The 21,549-nt window shown below is 43.2% G+C and overlaps 1 protein-coding gene across 2 annotated transcripts in view; it reads right to left on the bottom strand.

The window, feature by feature from the left end:
- Window positions 1–21,549, bottom strand: part of peak1 (pseudopodium-enriched atypical kinase 1) — a 105,491-nt gene that overhangs the window by 6,192 nt on the left and 77,750 nt on the right. For both annotated transcript variants that reach the window (XM_069162427.1, XM_069162428.1), the window contains 3 exons: window positions 17,882–21,463; window positions 9,349–9,596; window positions 1,802–2,619 (listed from right to left, as the gene is read on the bottom strand). In XM_069162427.1, coding sequence (XP_069018528.1) covers window positions 1,802–2,619; window positions 9,349–9,596; window positions 17,882–21,336 — 4,521 coding nt within the window. In that variant the 5' untranslated portion in view covers window positions 21,337–21,463. The remainder of the gene's footprint in view (window positions 1–1,801; window positions 2,620–9,348; window positions 9,597–17,881; window positions 21,464–21,549) is intronic.

Below are 21,549 nucleotides of genomic sequence, written 5' to 3'. Positions count from 1 at the left end.
AAACTGAGTTTAATGTAATGAACTGAATTCCCCTGTTATGTCTTATTATTACACAAAACTTTGGACAACTGATTTTTGTAAAACTATTACATGATAGGGATTCTACTAAAAGTTAATGTATGATAATAGAGTTATTGTTCTAATCTGCTGTACTTCGAAGACTTCCTGTCCTTTTGACCTCTGACTCTGAATAACACGAACACGGCTGCTGTAAACCTGCATGCGTGTTCTTTTATGACTCCAACAACCTCAATATTTTCACTTTATTACTTCTATTAACGTTGACTTTAGTCTTTGCGGTCTCTCATGATTTATGTTGATTTTATTCAACTGTGATGGAGCATGTAGAAGTGTGTGCCAGTTCACTCCTCTCGGACACACACTGTGTCAGTGTTTAGGAATGTGCAGCTTCACTGGATGTTTGTTTGGACACGCTGGCTCTGAACCGCAGCTGCCTGCTGATCGCTGTTTGAGGACCTTTGGAGACTTTTTATCGTTTCGATACCACATGCTGGCAGCAGCATTGTTGGTTGTAACCCGGCGCTCCAGGTAAACACAATCAATGTCACTTATTGTTCCCTCTCCTTTCCCTGATGGTGACATTTCAGAGATACTGTGAAGCTTCAAAGAGCCCTTCGCTGAATCCCTCCGAGAGTCGAGATTTCACACAGACATTCTGAAGGTGGATTATGAATAAGTAGCGCAGCATTAAAAAATATCACAGCATGTAAAAATCTCATTTGCAGGAGGATCGACTACACTTAGGGGGTTAAGAAAAGCAGCGGCACAGTTAAGACCACATTCAAATGGAGAGTTGGGGAGCTTTTAATTGGGAAGTTGGGGCCCATTTGTGTTCTGCTGCTCCTGGTGGCCTTATTTATAAATGAACATTATAAAAAAAAAAACGACTTTCTCTTGAGCCTGCTGCTAATATGAAGGCAAAGCTTTGAAGTGCCGTGGAGCACAGAGGGTTTTATATCCTGTGAATAATGCAACCTTCATCCATACAGGCTTCGTATTTAGCTTCAGAACTCTTCTCCTGCTTTTTCTCCTCTATCTCACGCACACATATCCACGTACACACCGAAGATGAAACTGCTACCTTCAGACAATTATGAAACCCAAACATAAGCACACACAGGTTTTATTGCACAAGCACATGACCTAAGGGCATAAAGTTTAGATGCCAATATTTCAGCATAAACACCTTCCTCCACCTCGGCAAAGACGGTGGGAAGAGATTCCTGAACACAAACAAAACAAGGATTTCCTAAATCTACAGCAAGGACGAAAAGCACCAGACAACAAATTGATCTACAAAGGCTTCTTGATACAGGGAAAATAGAAAGGACTACTGATCGAAAAACACACTAATTAAATCAAAGCAAAAACAAGCTGAAAAATCAGCTGTTTATTGAACCATTTTGGTGAAATCATACAGGATGAACTGTAGCTGTTTTGGGCCTTTGATTGTAAAGTAAGACAAACTACTTTCGGCTTGTGTAGTCAAGTGTTTCAGGGCCATTTAAAGTTTCTGGGTTTTAAATATTAGATGCAATTGTAGACAACATGTGGCATAAAGTATTAAATCAAGACATTACCGATTTAAACTTGACAGGATAAGTAAGCATGAGACTGAATATTAGTCTCTAAAAAGGAGACAAAACTTTGAGAGTAATAGAGTCAGTAATACCCTCCTGGTTAAAGGCAAACAGGCGTCTGCGTCAAAAGAGAAACGGTCAATCTGAGTGTTGTCGTTTGGCAGAACCAACTGATCTATAAACAGAAAGCGAGATCTCACCTTGATGGCGTAGTTGACCAGTGGGTCCTTGGCGTAAGAGGCCGTGTAGTAAACAGCGTCCCCCGCCTCGCAGCAGGGTTTCCCAGTGGTCAGCCTGAAGTGGGACCAGCTGTCGGTGCCGAATCTCAAGTGATCCTTCTGGCCAGCCATGAAACGGTCCTCGCACTTTGTTGCCAGCTTCCGCAGGGTGTCCGTGTGAAGCCCCCGGATCCTCCCCACCACCTCGTCCCAGCTGTCTAACCCCCTGTAAAGAGCCGGCCTCTGGGGTTTGGGGTTTGGTCCTCCAGCAGCACCTCGTCCGGTTGTCCGACCCCTTCCGGCCAGAGACTCTGTACTTGGGTAGACCCTCCTCTCTCTGCCAGTGGTGGTGCTGGATGCAGCGGGTGCAGGTTGGGGGGCCAGAGAGGTCACGCTGTTAGTCAGGCAGCCCTTGCTGGCAGCCGTGGCAGCTGATGACCTCTCCAAAGAGTCACCGCTCTCGTGGTCGTGCGCTCGATGAGGCTCGGAGCTGAGAGAGGAGCTCTGACTGGCCGTCTCACAGGTGGAGTCCAAGTCGTAGAGAGGGTTGGCCACACTCAGGTTGGTGCCCCCTGGTTTAGCCTCGGCCCAGGGTCGAAGGGGTCCCTGGATTGGCTCTTTGCCCACCAGGCTGGGTTCAGTACTGGAGCGAGGAACAGCCTTCTTGGGGAGTGGGGGTGGTGTGGCTTTAGGCGTTGGCTGGTCAGCGAGTCCATCCAGGTCGATGGAGGCCAACGTATCATTGGAGGCTTTGATGTTCCGTGGCTGTTTCAGTGGGATCATGTTCGCTCGAGATTGACCTGGAGGAACAGAGAGATAACATGAGTATTGCATGAATAAGAACCAATGAAATTCGGATCGACAGACTGTTTCACCCACTGCATCATATGAAACTGGATAAAGAGCATTATAAACCGCAACCTGCAGGGAAAACAGTTAACTGCGGCTTCAGGAAGTGAGTCAAATAAAATAATATTGCACACAAAGTCAGTTCCTTTACTTAAACACAGTTTGAGGTATTTGGTCATTTTTGAGTGGCCCATCATACTTCTACACTTCAGAGGAATACATCGTACTTCTTACTCCACTACAGTTATAGCACTATTACTATTGACACTTATATTTTTGTAATTTTGCTAATACTGCTTCTGTACTTCTACTTAAATCTTAAATCTAGAACTTTTACATATAATGTGTTTTTTTCAAATTGCCAATGTCCCTAAGTTTGTAAAAGACTACAAGTTGAGGTTTTAAGGGTCCTCTGCCTATAGATGTTTTTCAATCAAAAAAATATGTAACTTCACACAATTTTTGAGCATTATTAATCCCTTATCTGTGTAAAATTTTCCAAACATTTGGAAAAAAATAGAGCAGATGAATAAAAAACACCAAAAAAGCCTTGAGGCAGAACTTGCTAAACACAAACTCCGAGGAACAAATACAACCATCTGGGGAAAAAGTCATGTAATTCGTTTTAATGTTCTCCACAATGATTCAGTTTAGGTACGTTTTCCTTTTGATTGATCAGCTACTTGTTTTGGTTAGAACAGTTAACGTTCACATCTAAGTTTTGATTCTTTATTATTTGCTTTCCTGTTGGCAGAACATTTTTTGACTCACTCTAGTCCAGGGGTGTCAAACTCATTTTAGTTAAGGGGCCACATACTGCCCACTTTCATCTCAAGTGGGCCAGACCAGTAAATTCATAGCATAATAACGCATACATAATGACAATATTTCTCTATGTTTAAATCATTGGTGAAGGTTTTTGGATGATAAACCCTATTTTAAGGTCTTTCTACAATAAACTAGAAACATAAAGACCAAAAACTCAGACATCAGCCCACTGTTTATCTGCCCGGGCTCTCCTCTGCAGATTCCCTCGCTTTGTGAAAGCGAGCAGCGAGCGCTTCTTCCTCTGGAGCAGACGTCACATTTACGCTGTTTTTGAAGCAATTACTGGATTGATTAAAAAAAATTACAAGATGTTTGTACTCATAAACCTCCATATTCTCATAGAAATGCAATTTATGTTTTTCTGTAATTTTCACACTTAGCAAAGTCATCCGGCGGGCCGAGCTGGACCCCCTGGTGGGCCGGATCCGTTATAAAATAACATACAAAAATACTTATGTCGTTACATGTTACTCATAAATATTAGCCAGAATTCAAAGCAGATAAAAAGTCGATAAAATGACACCTGAGCACACAAAAAATTCCTCCCTCTTTCACCTACTCTCATGAGGATGAGAGGCCGTCATGAGGTTGTGTGCCGCGGCACGTGAAGGAACTGGTTGCCCCGAGGAGAATTCAAGCCAGAGAGAAGGACAGCTGGGCACAAGTTGTTCCTCCAACCATCCAGCTGCCCGACTCAATCTGCAGTTCAGTTCTGCAGTGAGGCTTAAAGAGGCAGCATTGAGAGCAAATTCATCACTGGCTTGACGTGACCTTATTTTTCTGCGGGAGGGAATTGGAGAGTTGATTGGACTCCCTGAACGTTCTCTGAGGTTGAGGACCACAGAGGCAGATGGGTCAGAGACAAGTGTGTGACAAAATGAAAAGAACGAAGGAGCCGTGCCGTTTGCATGATGGGAATGAAACAACCCGGTAGTTTTAACTAAGTGGGGGCAGAAGGTCACATACAACCCTACTGCGCAGCTTTAACTCACCAGGGAGCAGCCCAGCTTCTTGGAGGATAATACTGAGAGGCTGCTGACGGTAGAAGATGATGTCTTTTAAAGTCACCTCCTCTGTCAAATTACTTTTTCGATCGCTGTGGTAAAAGGTATCTGCTTAAACAAACCGTTTCTCTTTGTAATGCTGCTGATTGCAAATTCTTGCTGAACGGTATGAGGTATAATGGTATAACTCCCCACGTGCAAGTCGCGCCGCCACCGTCTTAAGAATGCAGTAGAAGCCTTAAGACAGAGTAGTCAGGATGAAGTAAATGAGTCTTAGTAATCCTCCCTGGAACGAATATATTTAATGTGTTCCTCCACCAATCTGCAGTAATCCAACCAAGAAAACAAGCGTCTCCCTCATCCAGTCGTAGGGATCTTCTATTGCAGTAATGTGGCTGTGACTTAACTGAATTACATAATTACAAACGACTAACTCAGTTTGTTGCACGCTGCGTCACTGATTAAGAAAACGAGTGTGTAAAATATCACAAAATAGTCTGAAAAAACATCATGAGTTCTCATTTTCAACCTTTTTTGACCAGAAGTTTAAAATTAAGATGCAGTCGGTTCAATTTACAATAATAGAAAATAGAGTAAAGCTCCAAACCATCACGTTTGAGAAGCTGAAACCAGCAAATGTTTATTTTTAATGAACAAATATGAATAAAATATCCTAATTACACCAGTTTAAATAAGGTTAAGTGTTATTTTGTATCTCATTTCCAGAATTGTAAGAAAAGCACAAACAGTCTTTTTACATACACAGAATGGTTTTATCTGTCTGTGACAGAAAGATCAGATTTTAAAATTAAACCTGGTATCTTATCTGTGAACTTCAACTCACTAACAGTGTAACACAAAGACAGCAGAGCAGTGTAAAGTAATTGGAACCGAGAGCCATGACCACAAAGTAGTTTTAAAATAATTTCAAAACCACTGCTGATAAACTTCTCTTGACGCATGTCTATCTGAGATGAAGCTGCAGGGAGAGAGAGAGACGGTCCACAGAGTCTGTTGTGGATTAAAAAGCTAATTGCATTTTCTCCTGCTGTAGAATCCCGAACCTGATGTGTCAAGAGATAGCTTTCGTTACTGTGTTGTTTGGGTACCAACACATGCAAATTCAGAGTTATCACATTCTCTCTGCAGCACAATATCAGATTCTCATCATCGATCAAAAAAACAAAATCAAATTAGTGACATACACGCACATAAATTAGAAGTTACACAAGTTGATATAATTTTTTATCTGTAAGTATATTACGAATATAAACTGAAATCATTTTACCTATTTGTAATATCATAATAAACTCTAATTTTAATGTGTATTATATTTATGCATACTATTAAAAATACTGTATTAAAGCATGTCATTTAAAAGTCTAGGGACCTGTATTTGCCAACATTGTTATGAGGGGATGAAGGAACTTGTTGCCGTGGCAGTGATTCCTGCTCAGCCATTATGCTGCGAAGAAAACTAACTCTGGCACCGCAACAAGAGGAAGCGATGGAGGAGGTGGGCAGAATAAAGAGGACCAGTAGGGGAGGAATAAAACGAGAAGCAGCGGAGTGGGTGGGTAGAGGTGATAAAAGTAACAGGGGAGTGACAGGGGAAGAACAATACAATAGAAGCGAGGGGCTGAGTGGGAGACACTTTATAAACAGACAGAACCGGGAGAGGGGTGATGACGGAGACGAAGACTGAAAGATGAGGAAGAAAAACAAGAAGAACAAGCCTACCTCAATTCCACTAACGCCTCAACGTTGTCTAGTTAAACGCGGTGCAGCAGCTGTTCAGAGAGGCAGAGTGAATCGCTGCTTCCCTGCTTCCATCCCCGAGAGTCAGTGAGGAGCCGCTGGTGCCAACAGGCAGGCTCAACGCTCCCACCAATACTGGAGACTTCTCACTGAGCGAGGCAGCGAGCGCTCTGCCTCCTACTGCCTGATGCTCTGATTAAAACACAAGTGCGTGTATACAGTATGACGGCGAGTGAGAGAGAGACACTTATGTTTGAAAATGTGTGAACAGAGAATACGACTGCAGCCAAAAATGAGAGCGAGCAAATCAATTCTCGTCCTCAAATCTTGACTAGAAGACGAGACAAGATTGATGTGGAAACTTAAAATAAGCATCACAATCTGTGTCTTAAAGGAGCCTGCGTGTGCGTGTACGTGTGTGTGTGTGTGTGTACGTGTGTGTGTGTGTGTGTGTGTGTGTGTGTGTGTGCGTGTCTTAAAGGCCATACACTCTCCCTCAAAAGTAAGACGTGCTGTACTGTGCAAAATATGACGGGAGACAAACAGAAACCTAAACTCCTACCTTGTCCCTCATTAGCAGCATGCGGGAAAGTAAAATTAGGCTGCAGGCAGCTCAGCGTGAGTCATCCAGGGGGCTCTTAACACAATCACAACACATCTAAACATAGAGCCAGTGTGCAAACTGAGCTTAGCAAATAGACACATACGAGTGCTGCATACCCAGTCTGCACATACCCTGTAAAAAAAAAAAAAAAAAGCCTAATTAGTGCGACAACGACACAGAAAAACAAACAGTTTGTCGCTGGTGAATCATTGAGCTGGAAGGAAAAGCCCCACATATCTCACATCCACATGTAAACACACGGTGAAGCACCTGCTCCACAAACCCCCACTCTCTACCACGATCACTTTGTGTTTCTATTTCCTCTTCTCTCACACACCACTCGATCACTGAGAGCTCCTTTCCCACACACACACACACACACACACACACACACACACACACACACACACACACACACACACACACACACACACACACACACACACACACACACACTCTCTCTCTCTCTCTCTCTCTCTCTCACTCACACACGCACACCTACCTTCATATTTCAAGTGCCCCGCAATGCTGTGCTCACCTCTCTCTTCCTCCCCTCACTGCTACAAAAGACTGGTCATTGTTAGACCACCATCAAACCTGCAATACTGATCTGTTGACTAACTATGAAACGTCCATCATCGGGACAGTAACAGAGGAACTTCATCATCATGGTATTAGAGGAATATAATAGTCTTAAAACCCAAAGTGTGCATGTAGAATAACAGAAGAATAGGGACCAAGTCAGCAGTGTGGGAGATGCATTTGGATTTTTAGGATAAAAGATTTTTGATGCCCAGCACCATCAAAGAATTTGTATGTTGTGCCTCTCAAATATTTACTGATTTCTTGTTTTCACAAACAAACAGGTAATCTAATCGAAAATAGGACTTTTGCCCAGATGTCTTCAAGCAATTCTTTGGCTTCAAATGATGTAATTAGAGGCTGATCAATCTATCAGTTGGCCAGCATTGGTATCGGCGTATATGTTGTCCAATATGAGCTTTTTTTTTTTGCAGGAACATTGTGCAGAAATGATGCTTTGGATAAAGTAGTAATTGTGCCATGTGTGTTATTTATATTTACAGTTCTTTGTAAATATTAGATTCCCAGAGAAGCTCCCCGTTTCAAGCGGTTAAAAAACAAGATTTGGTCGATATATAAATTTCTGAATTTTTGTATTTCCTAATAGATATATATATATATATATATATATCTATTAGCTCCAAAATCCAGTATCGGTCAGGTTCTAGATGTAACAGTAGTAACAACGACAGAACAAAAACAGACACAATTTCTCTGTTTCTATCTCCGTCCAGTCTCGGCTCTTACGACTCCACTTATTCCCAATGGAAACTGTTTGTGTTTGCTAGAAACACCTGATTTGTGTGCTACTGTACAAGATGTATCAGAGGAGTCACATGAAAATGAGCCAAAGCACTGCCAGTAAATAATTCAGGTTGTGGAGGAGACTGGACTTCAATATAAACATGTCAGACCAGACAATTAGGATCATTCAGAGAACAAAGAAAGCATATAATTAGTTTCAGATCACATATGAGGATAAAAGCTTTAATGACACTTTAATAGCAGGACTGTGGTCAAACAGGCAGTTCTTATATTATGGTTCGGCAGCAATGTAGCTAATAGTGCAGCCCTGTTCAAAACTCATCAATCATATCAAATATGGTTTTCAGAAACACTGAAAGAGACAAAGACAATGAGAACGGAAACAGAAACGGACATTTCTGCACGTCCAATGAATTCAGTTGAAGACGGGCCCTATGTTTTGACCACGATCCCAACAGGGACATAAGCTGCTTCACAAACAGCAGCATCAACACCGCGACAAAGATTACCCACCCTCCAGCTGAAAGAATGTATTTCAAGTTATTGCAGACACCAAGCTGCAGACCGTAGGTGACAAGATGTGTCGAGATTTTGAGCTCCAGCTGTTTGAGCAGCGAATAAATTAGAACTTGTCACATGAGGAAGTGTCCGGATGCTGGCGAAAAGTAAAATCAGCCACTGAGGAGGGAAAGAACTGACGAGCAATATTCATCTGCTGCTTAGTTCATTTTACAGCAACTCTAAACTGAAGACCTGCACAATGACTTATGATGCTTTTCTTTTTCCGTTAAAAAAAATAATAAAAAAAATAGTCTGTTATAAAATCAAAACAAAAAATATGAAAATTAGAGGAAAATACAATTTGCGTTTGAGTTCAAACATCAATGGTTTTTGATTGTTCTGATTTTAGTGCATATTCAGCAACTCTTTAGCAGTTTTATCCCATTTTCCACCTCAGATTTGTTTCCAATTTTTGGAGCTCAGTGATACAAAATCCACGTAAAAATCAGTAAGAGGATGCAGCGGATGGAGTTGTGATTTCAACTTTATGTCAGCTATCTGCACCACTGATACAAGCGAAACGACAAAACAAAAACAGTTTGAAGAAGCCATCTTCATCTTGCACGTGCCATTCTTACCCAGATTGCTGTAGGTGGCACTGCATTGGCTGGAGGCAGGAGAGTGGGAGTGATGAGAGTGATTCCCGTCCTCCTCGGGCTCTCCGAGGCTGGCGGTGCCCTCGCCGGCCGAGGCCGGAGTGGCAGCCTGGTTGGCGTGGCCCTCCTCGCCCTCCCCGAGCAGCAGCCCCAGATTCACTTTGGCAGGCAGGGAGGTGGCGCTGTGCGGCTCCCGATCCCTGGCATTGCTGGCTCTGACGGGTACCTGGCTGCACATGACAGAGGGAAGCATGGCTCATTTAGTTATGCAAATGTGGAATACTTGTTCCATTAACAGTCCGATTGAATTTATTTCCTTTCCTACTTTCTGATCATATTTTCCCACATCGTTTATGATTTGTTTATTTAAAAAAAAAAGAGAGAGGAAGGAGGAGACAACAGCGCTGCTTTTGATCAGGACTTTAATCTGTCATCATTCATTTTGTTCTGTGACAGATAACTGTATCTAACATCAGAGGATGTGAACAACGCACATACAACAACGTCTTTATCTGGTCAGGTTTTTTCTTTTCTTTTTTCTATCTCTCCAATCAGCCTGTGCTTCACCGTATCAGCACCCTTCATTTTCCTCAGAAACTGATGAATGTTAGATAGCACAGCTGTAAGTGGGGGGGCTTTTGAAGCGGTATGTGTTTTATATGCAGCTCCACATACGGTGCCTGAGGGAAGGTGGAAGAGACAGAGCAGGTCACACCGGCGTGTGATAATATGTCTTGAAGAGCGCAGTGACGGTAGGTGGCTCTGATTAGAGGTGTTAAAAGAGGTGCGACGCATTTAATCTAGATCTTCCACAGCGGTGTGATGACAAGGCGGCAGACTTAAATGCGATTATCAGCTTCGGCTCCACGACCGTATGAAACCTCTGTGGTTTTTCTGAAAAATAAGCTTACGATTAATGGAGATTCAAAATGTTATGAGTAGAGAATTAAAAAAGAAAATATGGTGATCTCTGTGTGATCTGGCGGAGCGGCAACCAGACGTGACGTCACCTATCTGTTTATGAACGGCCGTTATGAATCCTTGACTTCGGATTTTGGCTGCCGCCGTCTTGCTAGTTGGGAGCGGTTTGGAGCAGGAAGTGACCATATTTGGACGAGCGAGCGGTGGATCTGACTCGATCTAATTGGAAACCCATCAACCCATCGATACTATGACCCGCCCACCGATAGTCGTAACCTGACTGCACCACAGGTCTGTCAATCAAACAGACACGCCCCCAACCATACTGCCTTTTGAGTCCTAATATCTAACAAATTATGGGATGTTTTTTAGATGGACTGCCAAAAAAAACTAACGAGATGTAGTGACTTTAGCCAGCAACACTAAAATAAAATTTGGAATTTATTTTTTTATTTTGAATTTAATGAGAGAAGTCAAATGTCTATGGAGCTGGAGGCTTTTTGGAGCCAACCTCTAGTGGCACTCGGTGGTATTACAGCTTAAGGCACTTCCGCATCGGCCTCATTTTTCAGCTACGTCCACTTTTATACACATCAGGCTTTTATACACAGACAGGCAGCCACACTGAGACAGTGATCTAGGTGAGCATGACATGGCAACACAACACCTGTCCTCTTCATGGTTTGATGCATTTTATGTCCGTTATAAGAGCTTTTAGGAATGACTTACAGAAGGGAAATATATGATGTTCCCTATTAAAACAGGAAATCATATCTTTATGTACTAACAGTGGCCCTGTCGAGGAGTGGCCACGGGAAATGTGGGTCATATCTCACAGTTCCTCAGAGCGTGTTGTCACTGTGAGAGCTCAGATTGTACAGAGTAACTCCAGTCACAATGTGAAAGCCCTGGGGAGGCTATGAAGAGACTTTTTGTACACTGTAGCTCGTTGCTGCCAGAGATGTGCGAGTTGTACAGGCAATGTGCCACATATGTCTTCTAAAGGAAGCGACAGCACCACAATTTTCCCCCATGAGGGCCTGAGTGCATCACCACGTTATTGGACTGTCTTGTCTGACATGTCTGATATGGTCAGAAGCCAGATACTTGTATTTACCTATTGCAACTGCAATTAACTTGAATTACCTATTTTACTACCTCATTATTCACATGTATGTGAAGGTGTACTAAATATACTGTATTTACTCATACTGGTACTTTGGCCTAGCTGACAAAATGTTTATTGTGTACTTGTTTGCTTGTTCATCAATGGAAAACAATAAAAGGATTTGTTTAAAAAGAGACAGAGAAACAGAACAGAGGACGAATGAGCCTCGCAGAAAAATGTTACAAAAGATGTGACGCAGTCACAACAAGAAAACAGTAAACATTTAATGAAACCGACACATTTGATGCAGAATACAAACTTTATACATGGCAACTGGTGGGAGCAGGACGTAATGAATGTCTGCAGTCAGTGGCACACGGACACAAGTTAGGATTATAAAAGCATTCTGCTCCGCACAGCCCTTACTTTGAATTTAATTTAACTAAAACAGCTATTATAAACAATAAAAGCAGACAACATGATAGTTTTCAGTCACCAAGGAAACAGCGTCCCTCTGGTCTACATTGAATGTACTGTATCTTGGGCCATCTGGGATCGGTCTACCCTGGTTACTGACCCCTGATCAGATTAGAGTTCAGCGACAGTCTTTCAATGTGACCTGTCTGAGATATTACAGACTCAGGCCACCGGGGTTGCGGCCACCCAGGCTGGGTGACATTCAAAACTACTGTATAATTTAACCTCCACTTTAACACACAAAGTAAGTGTCTGCCAACTGCTCTGAACTTCAGGTGTTGTTGTGTTGGCGTATTGTTCACTATTGTGGTGCTGCTATTCTGAGTTTGACCCATTTATCTGTTATATTTAATGTCAAAAACAATGTCAAGGTTCAAAAGGTCACAAAAAGTTCAAAGTTGGTTTCGCAGCCAGAGGCCTGGTTAGGGGTGGGAACAATCGGCCACTGTTTGTGTTATCCTGAATCAGATGTGTAATTTCCTTTTGACTGTAATGGTGATTACACATGTTCCTCCTGTGACTAATGATTTGTGTCCACATGGGACAGACACAGCTCGTTAGAGGATTTCACTGTCTAGTTTAATGTAGAGTCGCACATTCTTCCCTCAAATCTAGTACACCAGTAAAATGACTTGATATTCTGCTGTCACCACATAACTGGTCACTTATTCACAGCCAGTCATACAGAGTGCAAAATCAAGTGGCTAAAGCCTTCCTGCATGCCGGGACTACAGTTATAAAAGTAAGATTTGGGATAGAAATATCACATTTAGCTTACAAAATAACAATGTGTAGCAACACATAATGATGTTTTTTTGGGGAGAAAAAAAATTGTCCTTTGCTAAAAGAAGTATCGTAAACAGGACAAAAAGTAATGACTAAAACAAACTGGACAAGATTTTTTTCCAGTTTCCCTTTTCACTATCATTTCAAGTCTGATTTTGTTTTTCACTGGGTTTCATGAGCAATGCTTTGTTGGGTAATGTCAAATGACCCTACAGTCACCCAAATACACGTGAAGTTAATCTGATTCCTGGCATTGTGTGGAGCTACATAGCTATTTTGGGGACAAGGATGTTGTTCCTGATAAAAGATTATTGCAATATTTTGTCTGTGATGTGTGAAAAGTGAACACCTACCTGCTCGTGTGTCTGTCTCTAACTTGGAGCAGTGTGTCTGAGGAAAACATCAGATCTGACATGTTTATGATCTGCCTCCGTAGGCCATAAGCCTGCTGTGTCTCTGTTAAAGAGAGTCGATCAATAGCTTCTAAGTTGCCACAGTGCAGTACTTGTGCACTTGCCAGCAGTGGACAGTTAAAGTAAAAAGGACCGTCACAAAGTTGTGAGCCAACGAGACACAAAAGGGCAAGTAAACTGTGAATGGATGGAGGCATAACAACTGAGCGCATTATGATTAAAAACAAAACTACATACAGTGCAGTGCATTGTTAAAGCTTTGCATAGAAATCTGTTGTTTGCCTCGTCAAATCAATTTCCTCTTATGTTCTTCCCCGTTCTGTACCGTATACAAGGATACAACCAACATTGATTCGACTATCAGTGGTTTACAATTAGCCATAAAACTGTCTTAAACACCACTAAGTCACAAAGAGGACAATCTCCACCACATCATCCTGTATGAAACTAAACATCCAGAGTGCATACACACCTTGATAGGCCCTTGACACAATAAATACCTTTATGGCTGCTACACCTTTCAATGTCAGGACCTGACTTGTTCAGACAGCACGGAGCTGCCTCAGTGCATTTCACTGTTTCTAAGGCCTCTGCTGCGAGAAATGAACAATCTCTCTATCAAAACACAAATCGTTACATCTCCAACCCTCTCCTCTCGGCTGAGACAGCACACATTCAAATGGCCTGGGTGGTCACAGGTTACAGAGGTGTATGAGAGAATAAGGATTCGGTTCTTACCCACTGTACTGGCTCACACAGTTTCCCATCTGGAAACCTTGAATACAAGGTGAAGGTAAAATCACATTCTTGGTAGCGCTGTACTCGAGTGGTGCAAGCTGTCTTGTTGTGAAGAATCAAAAAGTTATTTTTCCTGCATGTGTTCTTTCTTGTGTTCTTGTGTTTTTCCCTCTTTGAATGTTCGTACCTGTCCAAGGTAATGTGTGTTTGGCAGCACTGAAGAGCACGCCCACTGTTCGCAAATAAAACCGAGTCCAGTCAAAGAAAATCCCAGCAGAGTTAACCCCTCATCTGCCGACCAAAACAAAACGTCCTGTGTTACAGGTCCACAAGATGTGAATCACTGACCGACTGCTCTGTGTAACCAAAGACAGTTCAGGATTTTAAGAAGCCTGCGAAGCATTGAAGTCCAGCAGTTTTTTGTTTTTTTTACAGGTATTTGGAGACATACAATATTTATATTTGTCAACAACAGCAATCAGTGCACAAACATGATCTTAAAAATGTGGTATGAAGAAATTTTAAACAGCAAGAATGAATATTTAATGAATAGAGGACTTAAACAGTCCAGGATTTCAGAGATAGATTTAAAAAAAAAAAAAAAAATCAAATAAACAAATAAATCATCAACCATCTTTAAAAGTGGATCAAACAGCCCACCTGTTTGAGAACGCTTCGTATGCCTTTAACATCTGCTACTAAAACCCAGAGGCATGTATTCACATTACACCGCATTCCTTCCTTAAATTTTGTCACAGCTTCCCACAACACATACTAACAGATCTGAGGCACCAAAGAAGAGATTCAGCTATTTTCAAAACTACGTGCCGATACCCGAGATAAACATCGCTGGAGTAACAATGTAAGCCCCGACCAACACACCAAGTGAACTAGTTGGTTACACATTAACTAGTTCCCAGTGAAAGCTGTGAATAGCAGGGTTCCAAAAGAATGCTTGTAAAAGAAAACGTGTGAAGCAAGATCAAAGGTGAGAAGCTTTTGAAAGTGTTTCGTGTGAAGTATTTAGTCCTCCTGGCTTAAAGCAGGACTCCACACAGGCTTCTATGTTTGGGGTCAGAGCATGTGAGTGTGTTTTGTACAGTGTGTGTGTGTGTGTGTGTGTGTGTGTCTTAAAGGCCATACACCCTCCCTAAAAAGCAAGACATGCTGTACTGTGCAAAATATGACAGGAGACAAACAGAAACCTAAACTCCTATCTTGTCCCTCATTAGCAGCATGTGGTTTGTGTAAGAATGACTAGAAAGACAATAAAACTGGAGTTAGTCTTACAATAAAACTGCCAGGAGCTGTTTAATATGCTCATGTTGAGACAGCTGTTTCCAGATGTTTTATAGTCAGTATAGCAGAGAAAACACTGAGTATGAAGAATAAAGCTTCAGCTCTGACAATAAAACTTGGATTCCTTGCCTCTACAGGAAAGTCATCCACTTCTTTCATTTAGCGTAACAAATTCAATTCTGGGGATTCACTGGGAACAAACAAGCAAACAACAACAACAATAAAATTCCAATCTAGTAATCAAATTTGCTCGGCGCAAACTTTGCTCTGACTAATGACTTGTACGTTTTTGCATAAAACCTTTGAGCATCATGTACTGAGTTCTCTCCAAGACACACCCTAATAAATCCTATTTTAGCATAGCATTAGCCAGAAATTCGATATTAATAGCAAAACGAGCACACACTTGTACCACTTGTTACAAAGTGAGAGACGAGACAGGAACTTCAGGAAAAAATAAAAGATGACGAAAGCTGAAGCTTGAGGAGGAGAGAAAAAGCAGCAAAGTTTGGGGAAGAGACAGAATGGGGCCGAGCTCTTGACAGGATGGAGGAGTGAAATATTTAAGAGTTCACGGTGCTTTGGGCTCAAAGGAGAAAAATGTAGAAAGAAAGTATGGAATTATACAGAACAGAGGAAGGGATGGTGGAAAGCCAAACACCTTGAAAGTAACCCAGAAGGTATGGGATAATAAGAGGGTGGCACGGAAATAAAAAAGAAGAGGTAAAACAGCAGAGAGGGCAGTTTCAGGAGGAAGCCAAAATGTGAGAGATCAGGTGAGAAGAAGAACAAGTTGCACGAGAGCTGAGCTATAAGCTGTGACGTCTCTTCACAGACCTATTAGGGCTGTTCCTAATAATGTGAGTGGCTGTGAGATGCAGTATGTGAAGCACAACAAGATGCCAGATGACAGTTTCCCAGTGAAACAACTCAAAGATCAGATGGCGCACACTGTTGGTTTCAGTTAGTTTCCGGTGCTTCGTGACACGTACCATCCAACAAAACAAAGGGGAATGTGCTTTTTCCATTTAGTATTAAAATCTCAGAAAACACCCACAGGAACGGTTAGTGAGGGCATACTGAGAGTACTCAACTCAAATGAAGAATATTTCTAACAGCAGAAGCATCATACCACAAAAAAAAAAAAAAAAAAAAAAAAAAAATCCTTCATTTGCTGCTCAGTCATAACTTTGAAATCACAGAAAATACAGCATGTTTATTTAGCAAAAGAAGAGATGGCTATCTGTAACACCAGACATTGCTTGGTGTGAGGTATAACACTCTTTCAGTACTGAATCGCCTAGAACATCTAGATGGGCTTGTGCTTGACATTTCCTAAATACACATTTTTTTAAAGATATGATTTGAAATAAAATCTTGGATCTGAGGTTCAAAAATATTTCTTTACTGTCAACAAACGGTAAGCTTATAAATAATGTGCTAAAACAGCCACGAACACAAAATGTACTAGGGATGTGTTATCCAACCTTCTGCCAAAGTTATTAGTGTACAGCTGTCTTGATGAATCATTTTTTTGTTTGGCTATTGCAGCAAACATTAGTCTGACTATCATCAATGCCCCAAAAAAATAATACTTCTTCACTTCAAAGGCAAAAACAAGCTTCTGATTTAGAGCAGAAAATAGAAATCAGAAAAAAATCTGACACCATCTGGCCTTTATCTTTATCTGGCACCATTAGTCACACTGCAGGATACTAACTTCAAGACTTACTCAGGGCAAATATTAAAATTATTATACAAGAACACTGCAAGACTGATTAGTGTGAGTGTATGTGGGCGAAGCTTTGGTCAAATTTTGGAATCTACAGGGAATAGGCCATCTAAAGCAGTGTGTAATAGTGATGGTTGATCCGACTGTTGTTGGACGACTTCTAACAAACTGAGGTCCGGTCTCTGAAGGGAGAACCACCGAGCACAGAGCCTGCTGCTCAGGTAATGGATGACATTACAGAGGAGACCACATGGGCTGCACAGTTCATGCAGTCAGCTGGATAAGTAGACAAACAGACATCCCAAATTAAGATCAAACAGCTCTAGAATATGTGATGAGGAAGCTGCGTGACAGGAGGGAGAAGCCACCCTGACACTCTGGAGCAGCAGCAGGCAAAAGGTTGAGTATCTTCATCTTAAGCTGGCTCCCGTGAGAGCACTGAAGGGAATGCATGTGGGTATCAGTAACATGGGCATTGCATGCAAAATGAATCATTCCAAAAGCAAGACGTGATGAAGGCAGAACATGTGTGAACTGATTTGAGATTATTAATAGTTTCACTCTGCACCTTAAAGGTGTATTTAAAACTTCAGATGGGAATGACATATTTGCAGTATCTTGCAGCAGTTTAAAGTATCAAACACATCTCCAAGTCCCTGTTTAATTGTTCATGGGTTGAAAACTGTGAAACAACTTCTCTAAGGTTATCTTTTTATGGAGCATCAAGAGCAGCATTATGTACATTCTGTCAAAGGGTCCGCATATATCTACATTTGCATATCTAGCAGGTGATATGACGCCTTTTTTGTAATGCTTACTCAACTATACTCACTGCACAAGAGATGATCAAAGATATTCCTATTCCTCTCATCAAAGAGTCCTGTGCAATATAGGTTTAGTTTAGTCGCTTCATGTTTTGTCCTCAGTATTTTGGTCAATATCTGAAACCACATTCTCAATTGCGTATTCTCCTGTTTTGGGCACATCTTGTAATATACTGGTGTCGGAATCTTTTTTTTTTTTCTTTTTTTTAATAAATACCTGAAGTCCTTGCTGACGACATCACCTCCAGTGGTTAGTGAGGCTGCTGTTTTCCCTGGTCTCAGAGGTGGAGGTTTTTTGCCTTCATCAGGTGTCAATGGTGCCGTCTCTCTGCACTCCTCCACTCGTAGTTCTCCATCTCCATCTCCATCTCCGGGGCTGCTCCCACTATCTGGTTTGTACGTGAAGATAATAGTTGGCTTCTGGGTGGGATCCTCAGGTTTGGCCTCGGTGAACCAGTGTTGATGCTGGGCTGGCGGAGGTGGAAGCATGTGAATGACTGTCCCGTCAAGCCCAACCAGCTTGCCCTTCTCCTTCTCTCTTTCCGCCTTCTCCCTCTGCTCATCCTCATCTTTCCGCCGACGAAAAAAGCTCTTAAAGGAGATCCAGCGTTTAGGTTTGGAGCTATCTGTTGAAATGCGTCTCCCCTCTCCACCAGGACTTGCTTCGCCTTCGCTCGGTCGTACAGGAGAACTTGAAGCAGAGATTCTGGTCCAGTTTCCAAAATGTCTCTGAAGTATGTTGGAGGCGTGGTAAGGGGAAGATGTCGATCTTGGAGGGGGGAAGGGGGCATTGGGCTCTGACCGCGGGCTGGAGAGTGGGACAGCAGCAGAGGCACTCTGGGATTTAGACAAAACTTTAGAGGGCGTGTCCTTCTTTGGCTTGGAAAGACAGCCATCGGTTGTGGAAAAGAGAGACTTTGGCCGAGTGAGGGTCTCTTTCATGGCATCAGGTGGGAGGGCATACAGCTCCTCTGAACTGAGAGTTTTGGCTTGTGTTGAGGTTATCTCTGTCTCTGGAGGAGACTGAGGAGGCTGGATAGAAGCTACAATCTGGGAAAGCACAGTGCTGGCCTCCTCCCTATGGCTTACCACTGTTCCAGATGACAAAGCTAAGCCTATATCACCATCTTTACTGCAAGCAGCATCTCCAGCTGTCTTGTAAGTGTGTGTAATAGCATTGACAGTATGGCTAATTTTCGGCAGGTTTATTGTAATGGCAAGACCGGCAGGGGAATTTGGTGATGTAGTGGGCGAGAGGGCTCCAACTGGGGAGCTCATTACAGTGCTTGTCACAGTGTTAGAGTCTGTAGTGGTTCTAGGTTGTAAATTTGGTGGTTTTGACAATGCTTCAAGTGGAAATTTTGTCTCTTCAAAGGGAGCTCGCTCAGACGTGCCTCTACCAGAGAGAGTTTTCTCTGTGGACGAGGACTGGACACTCTCAGAGGATCCAATCTCTTCATAAGTATGGCTGGCTACTCTATTACCGACCCCTTTTGCCTGCGGCAGTTCTCCACTGAGTCCCAAGAAGCTCTTGTACACAGCTAGGTTGTCATATGCACTTGGATTGATAACAATAGGTACTTTAACAGCATTCTTGGAGCTGCGGGCATAGGCTGGCTCATCTCGGATGATAATGGGAAAAGGAGGCATGCCTGCATTATTGAAACTGTTAAACTTTATCTCTGATAAGTTGGGGGATTTTACAGGGACAGTTCGGGAGGAAGACAACCCAGCAATGGGAGAAGTGGGAGCTGATTTGTGACTGCATTGTTGGGGAGTGATAGAGGGGCCGGGGTTACTCCCAACGCCTGCATCTACTTTAGGTATCTTTTGGCGAGGACTTGTGCTTGATGTCCACACTTCTTGGTAGCGTATGCTGCCTAATTTCTTTCGGGGGATACCTGACAGAGCAACACATGTGGGTGATGTTGGCATTACAGGACAAGATGGGGAAGTAGGGGATGTCGGAGACAAGGGCTGGACTAAGGGAGCGCTACCAAACGATGTAGGACTGGAGGGCATTGACAAGTTTTTGGGTTTTGGAGAAGAGTCTGGAATCTGTTCATTTTTATTGGCCATGGATGCTGACACATCCACTACAGTGTAAGGTTTACAGATCAGTGATTTTTCCAAATTTACTACACGGTACGGTTTAGCTTGCTCCTCTGTGGGACTAAAACTTATAGTGACTGGTTGACCGGGAAGGGCTTGGGGCATCGGCATGCCTTCTCTGCCATCCTGATCCTCTAGTCTAATGGCCAGGACAGCCTTGTGTGTTTCAGCCACCTTCAGTGGACTCAGTGCTCTGTTGACAGGCTCCTTTTTTGGAGGAGAAGTGCAGGGGACAGGTGCCTTACAAGCGGTGGGACAATGCAAGCCATTTCGAAGGGCACAGTAAGCACTGCTCCCACTGCTGGAAGTAGTTTGAGAATCCTCAGGTAGTGATGATGACGATTCTGGAGACGTGGTGCACTCTGAATTTGACAGGAAACCACTGCCTTGCATGTCTCGAGGCCCATATAAAAGAGGAGCTCCATTTGAATCCACCGAGGGGTATCCATTCAAGATCTCATCATAACTATCATCATAGTCCACAGCACAAATGCGCTGCAGTGAACGGTTGCGGAGCGGCACAGTATTCCACTTTTTCCCCGCAGCAAAGGGCACTGGAGACAATGTGGCAGCGCGGAAGTTTGAAAATCGCGGTTGGCCTCGCATTCGGATCTCCATTGCTAGTAACTCTTCATCACTTTCATCCCAGCTCTCATGTTCATCATCATCATCATCATCATCATCATCATCCCTTTCAGTCTCTTCCTCCTCATCTTCCTCATCATCATCATCATCATCTTCACTTTCACTGGAAAAGTCTGGGTAGCAAAAGAGACCACCCTCTGTGCTGATGATCTTGGTACTATCGCTCAGCGATACCCGTTTTTGTGCGTTGCCGCCGCCACCGCCGCCGCCACCACCACCACCACCACTAGGGCTGCTGCTTCCCAGGGCCAGACAGCTTGAGGCTGGTAGACCTCTTTCTAAGGATCGCCTGTATGAACTACTGATGCGACCCCAAAACAAGTCTTTGGAGCCAGAAAAGGGGTTGGGGCTGGAACTAGGGCCCAAACCAGCAATCTCCTTCAGGACATCTGTCAGTCCACTGCTGTTGTTATTTCCACTAGGTGTCCTTGGGCTAAGTGGTCCGTAACCCTCAATCTCCTCACTGCTGTCCTCTCCTTCGTTGTTGTTGCTGGGCCCACCAGGCCTCTTGCGGTTCAGTCCATTGCGATTCCAGACCGTAAAGGCTGATGTTTTACCCTGTTCTATTACATATGGTGGTTGCTGCAGGTTGCCATCTGAATCCAGTCCTGCAGAGGAGCAGGGCAGCATCATAGTGGGCTTAACAGCAATGGTTGGCTTCTTGGCCACCGGTGGACGGAAGTGTCCTGAGCGAGCAGAGCCACTGCCAGCCCTCTGGGAGCTGGTGGTAAGGTTAGGGTTGGCTCTGGCCCCAGCAGACGGTGGGTTCTGTTGCGGAGTTGTTGGAGGCCTCTGCTCAGAGGGAGGCTTCCCCCCACCACTCGGAGCCAGACAGTGCAGACTCTTAGGTTTAAAACAGTTCTTGCACTCGCCTGGTTTCCACACGTGCTCGGTGAAGGTGCTGCAGGCTGACATGGCTGCTGGTCCAGGAAGGCAGCCAGTTGGGTCAGTGGACCGGAAATGCCTCCATGAAGCTACAGGCAACAGGGCGTGACCGGCGAAAAACCAACTATTCAAACCTCAAATGTGGGAGACCCTGGACCTGAAAAAAGACAAAAACAGAGAAAGGCATACATTAAACACATTTTTGAATTTATAGTTTTTTGATATAAACATTAATTAGATTTC

Source organism: Embiotoca jacksoni, unplaced genomic scaffold (assembly GCF_022577435.1).
Source record: "Embiotoca jacksoni isolate LCO1_2020_lvr unplaced genomic scaffold, fEmbJac1.0.p SCAF_3, whole genome shotgun sequence".
NCBI lineage: Eukaryota > Metazoa > Chordata > Actinopteri > Embiotocidae > Embiotoca > Embiotoca jacksoni.
Note: the sequence above shows the minus strand (reverse complement) of the source record. Positions and strands in the feature narration are given on the sequence as shown.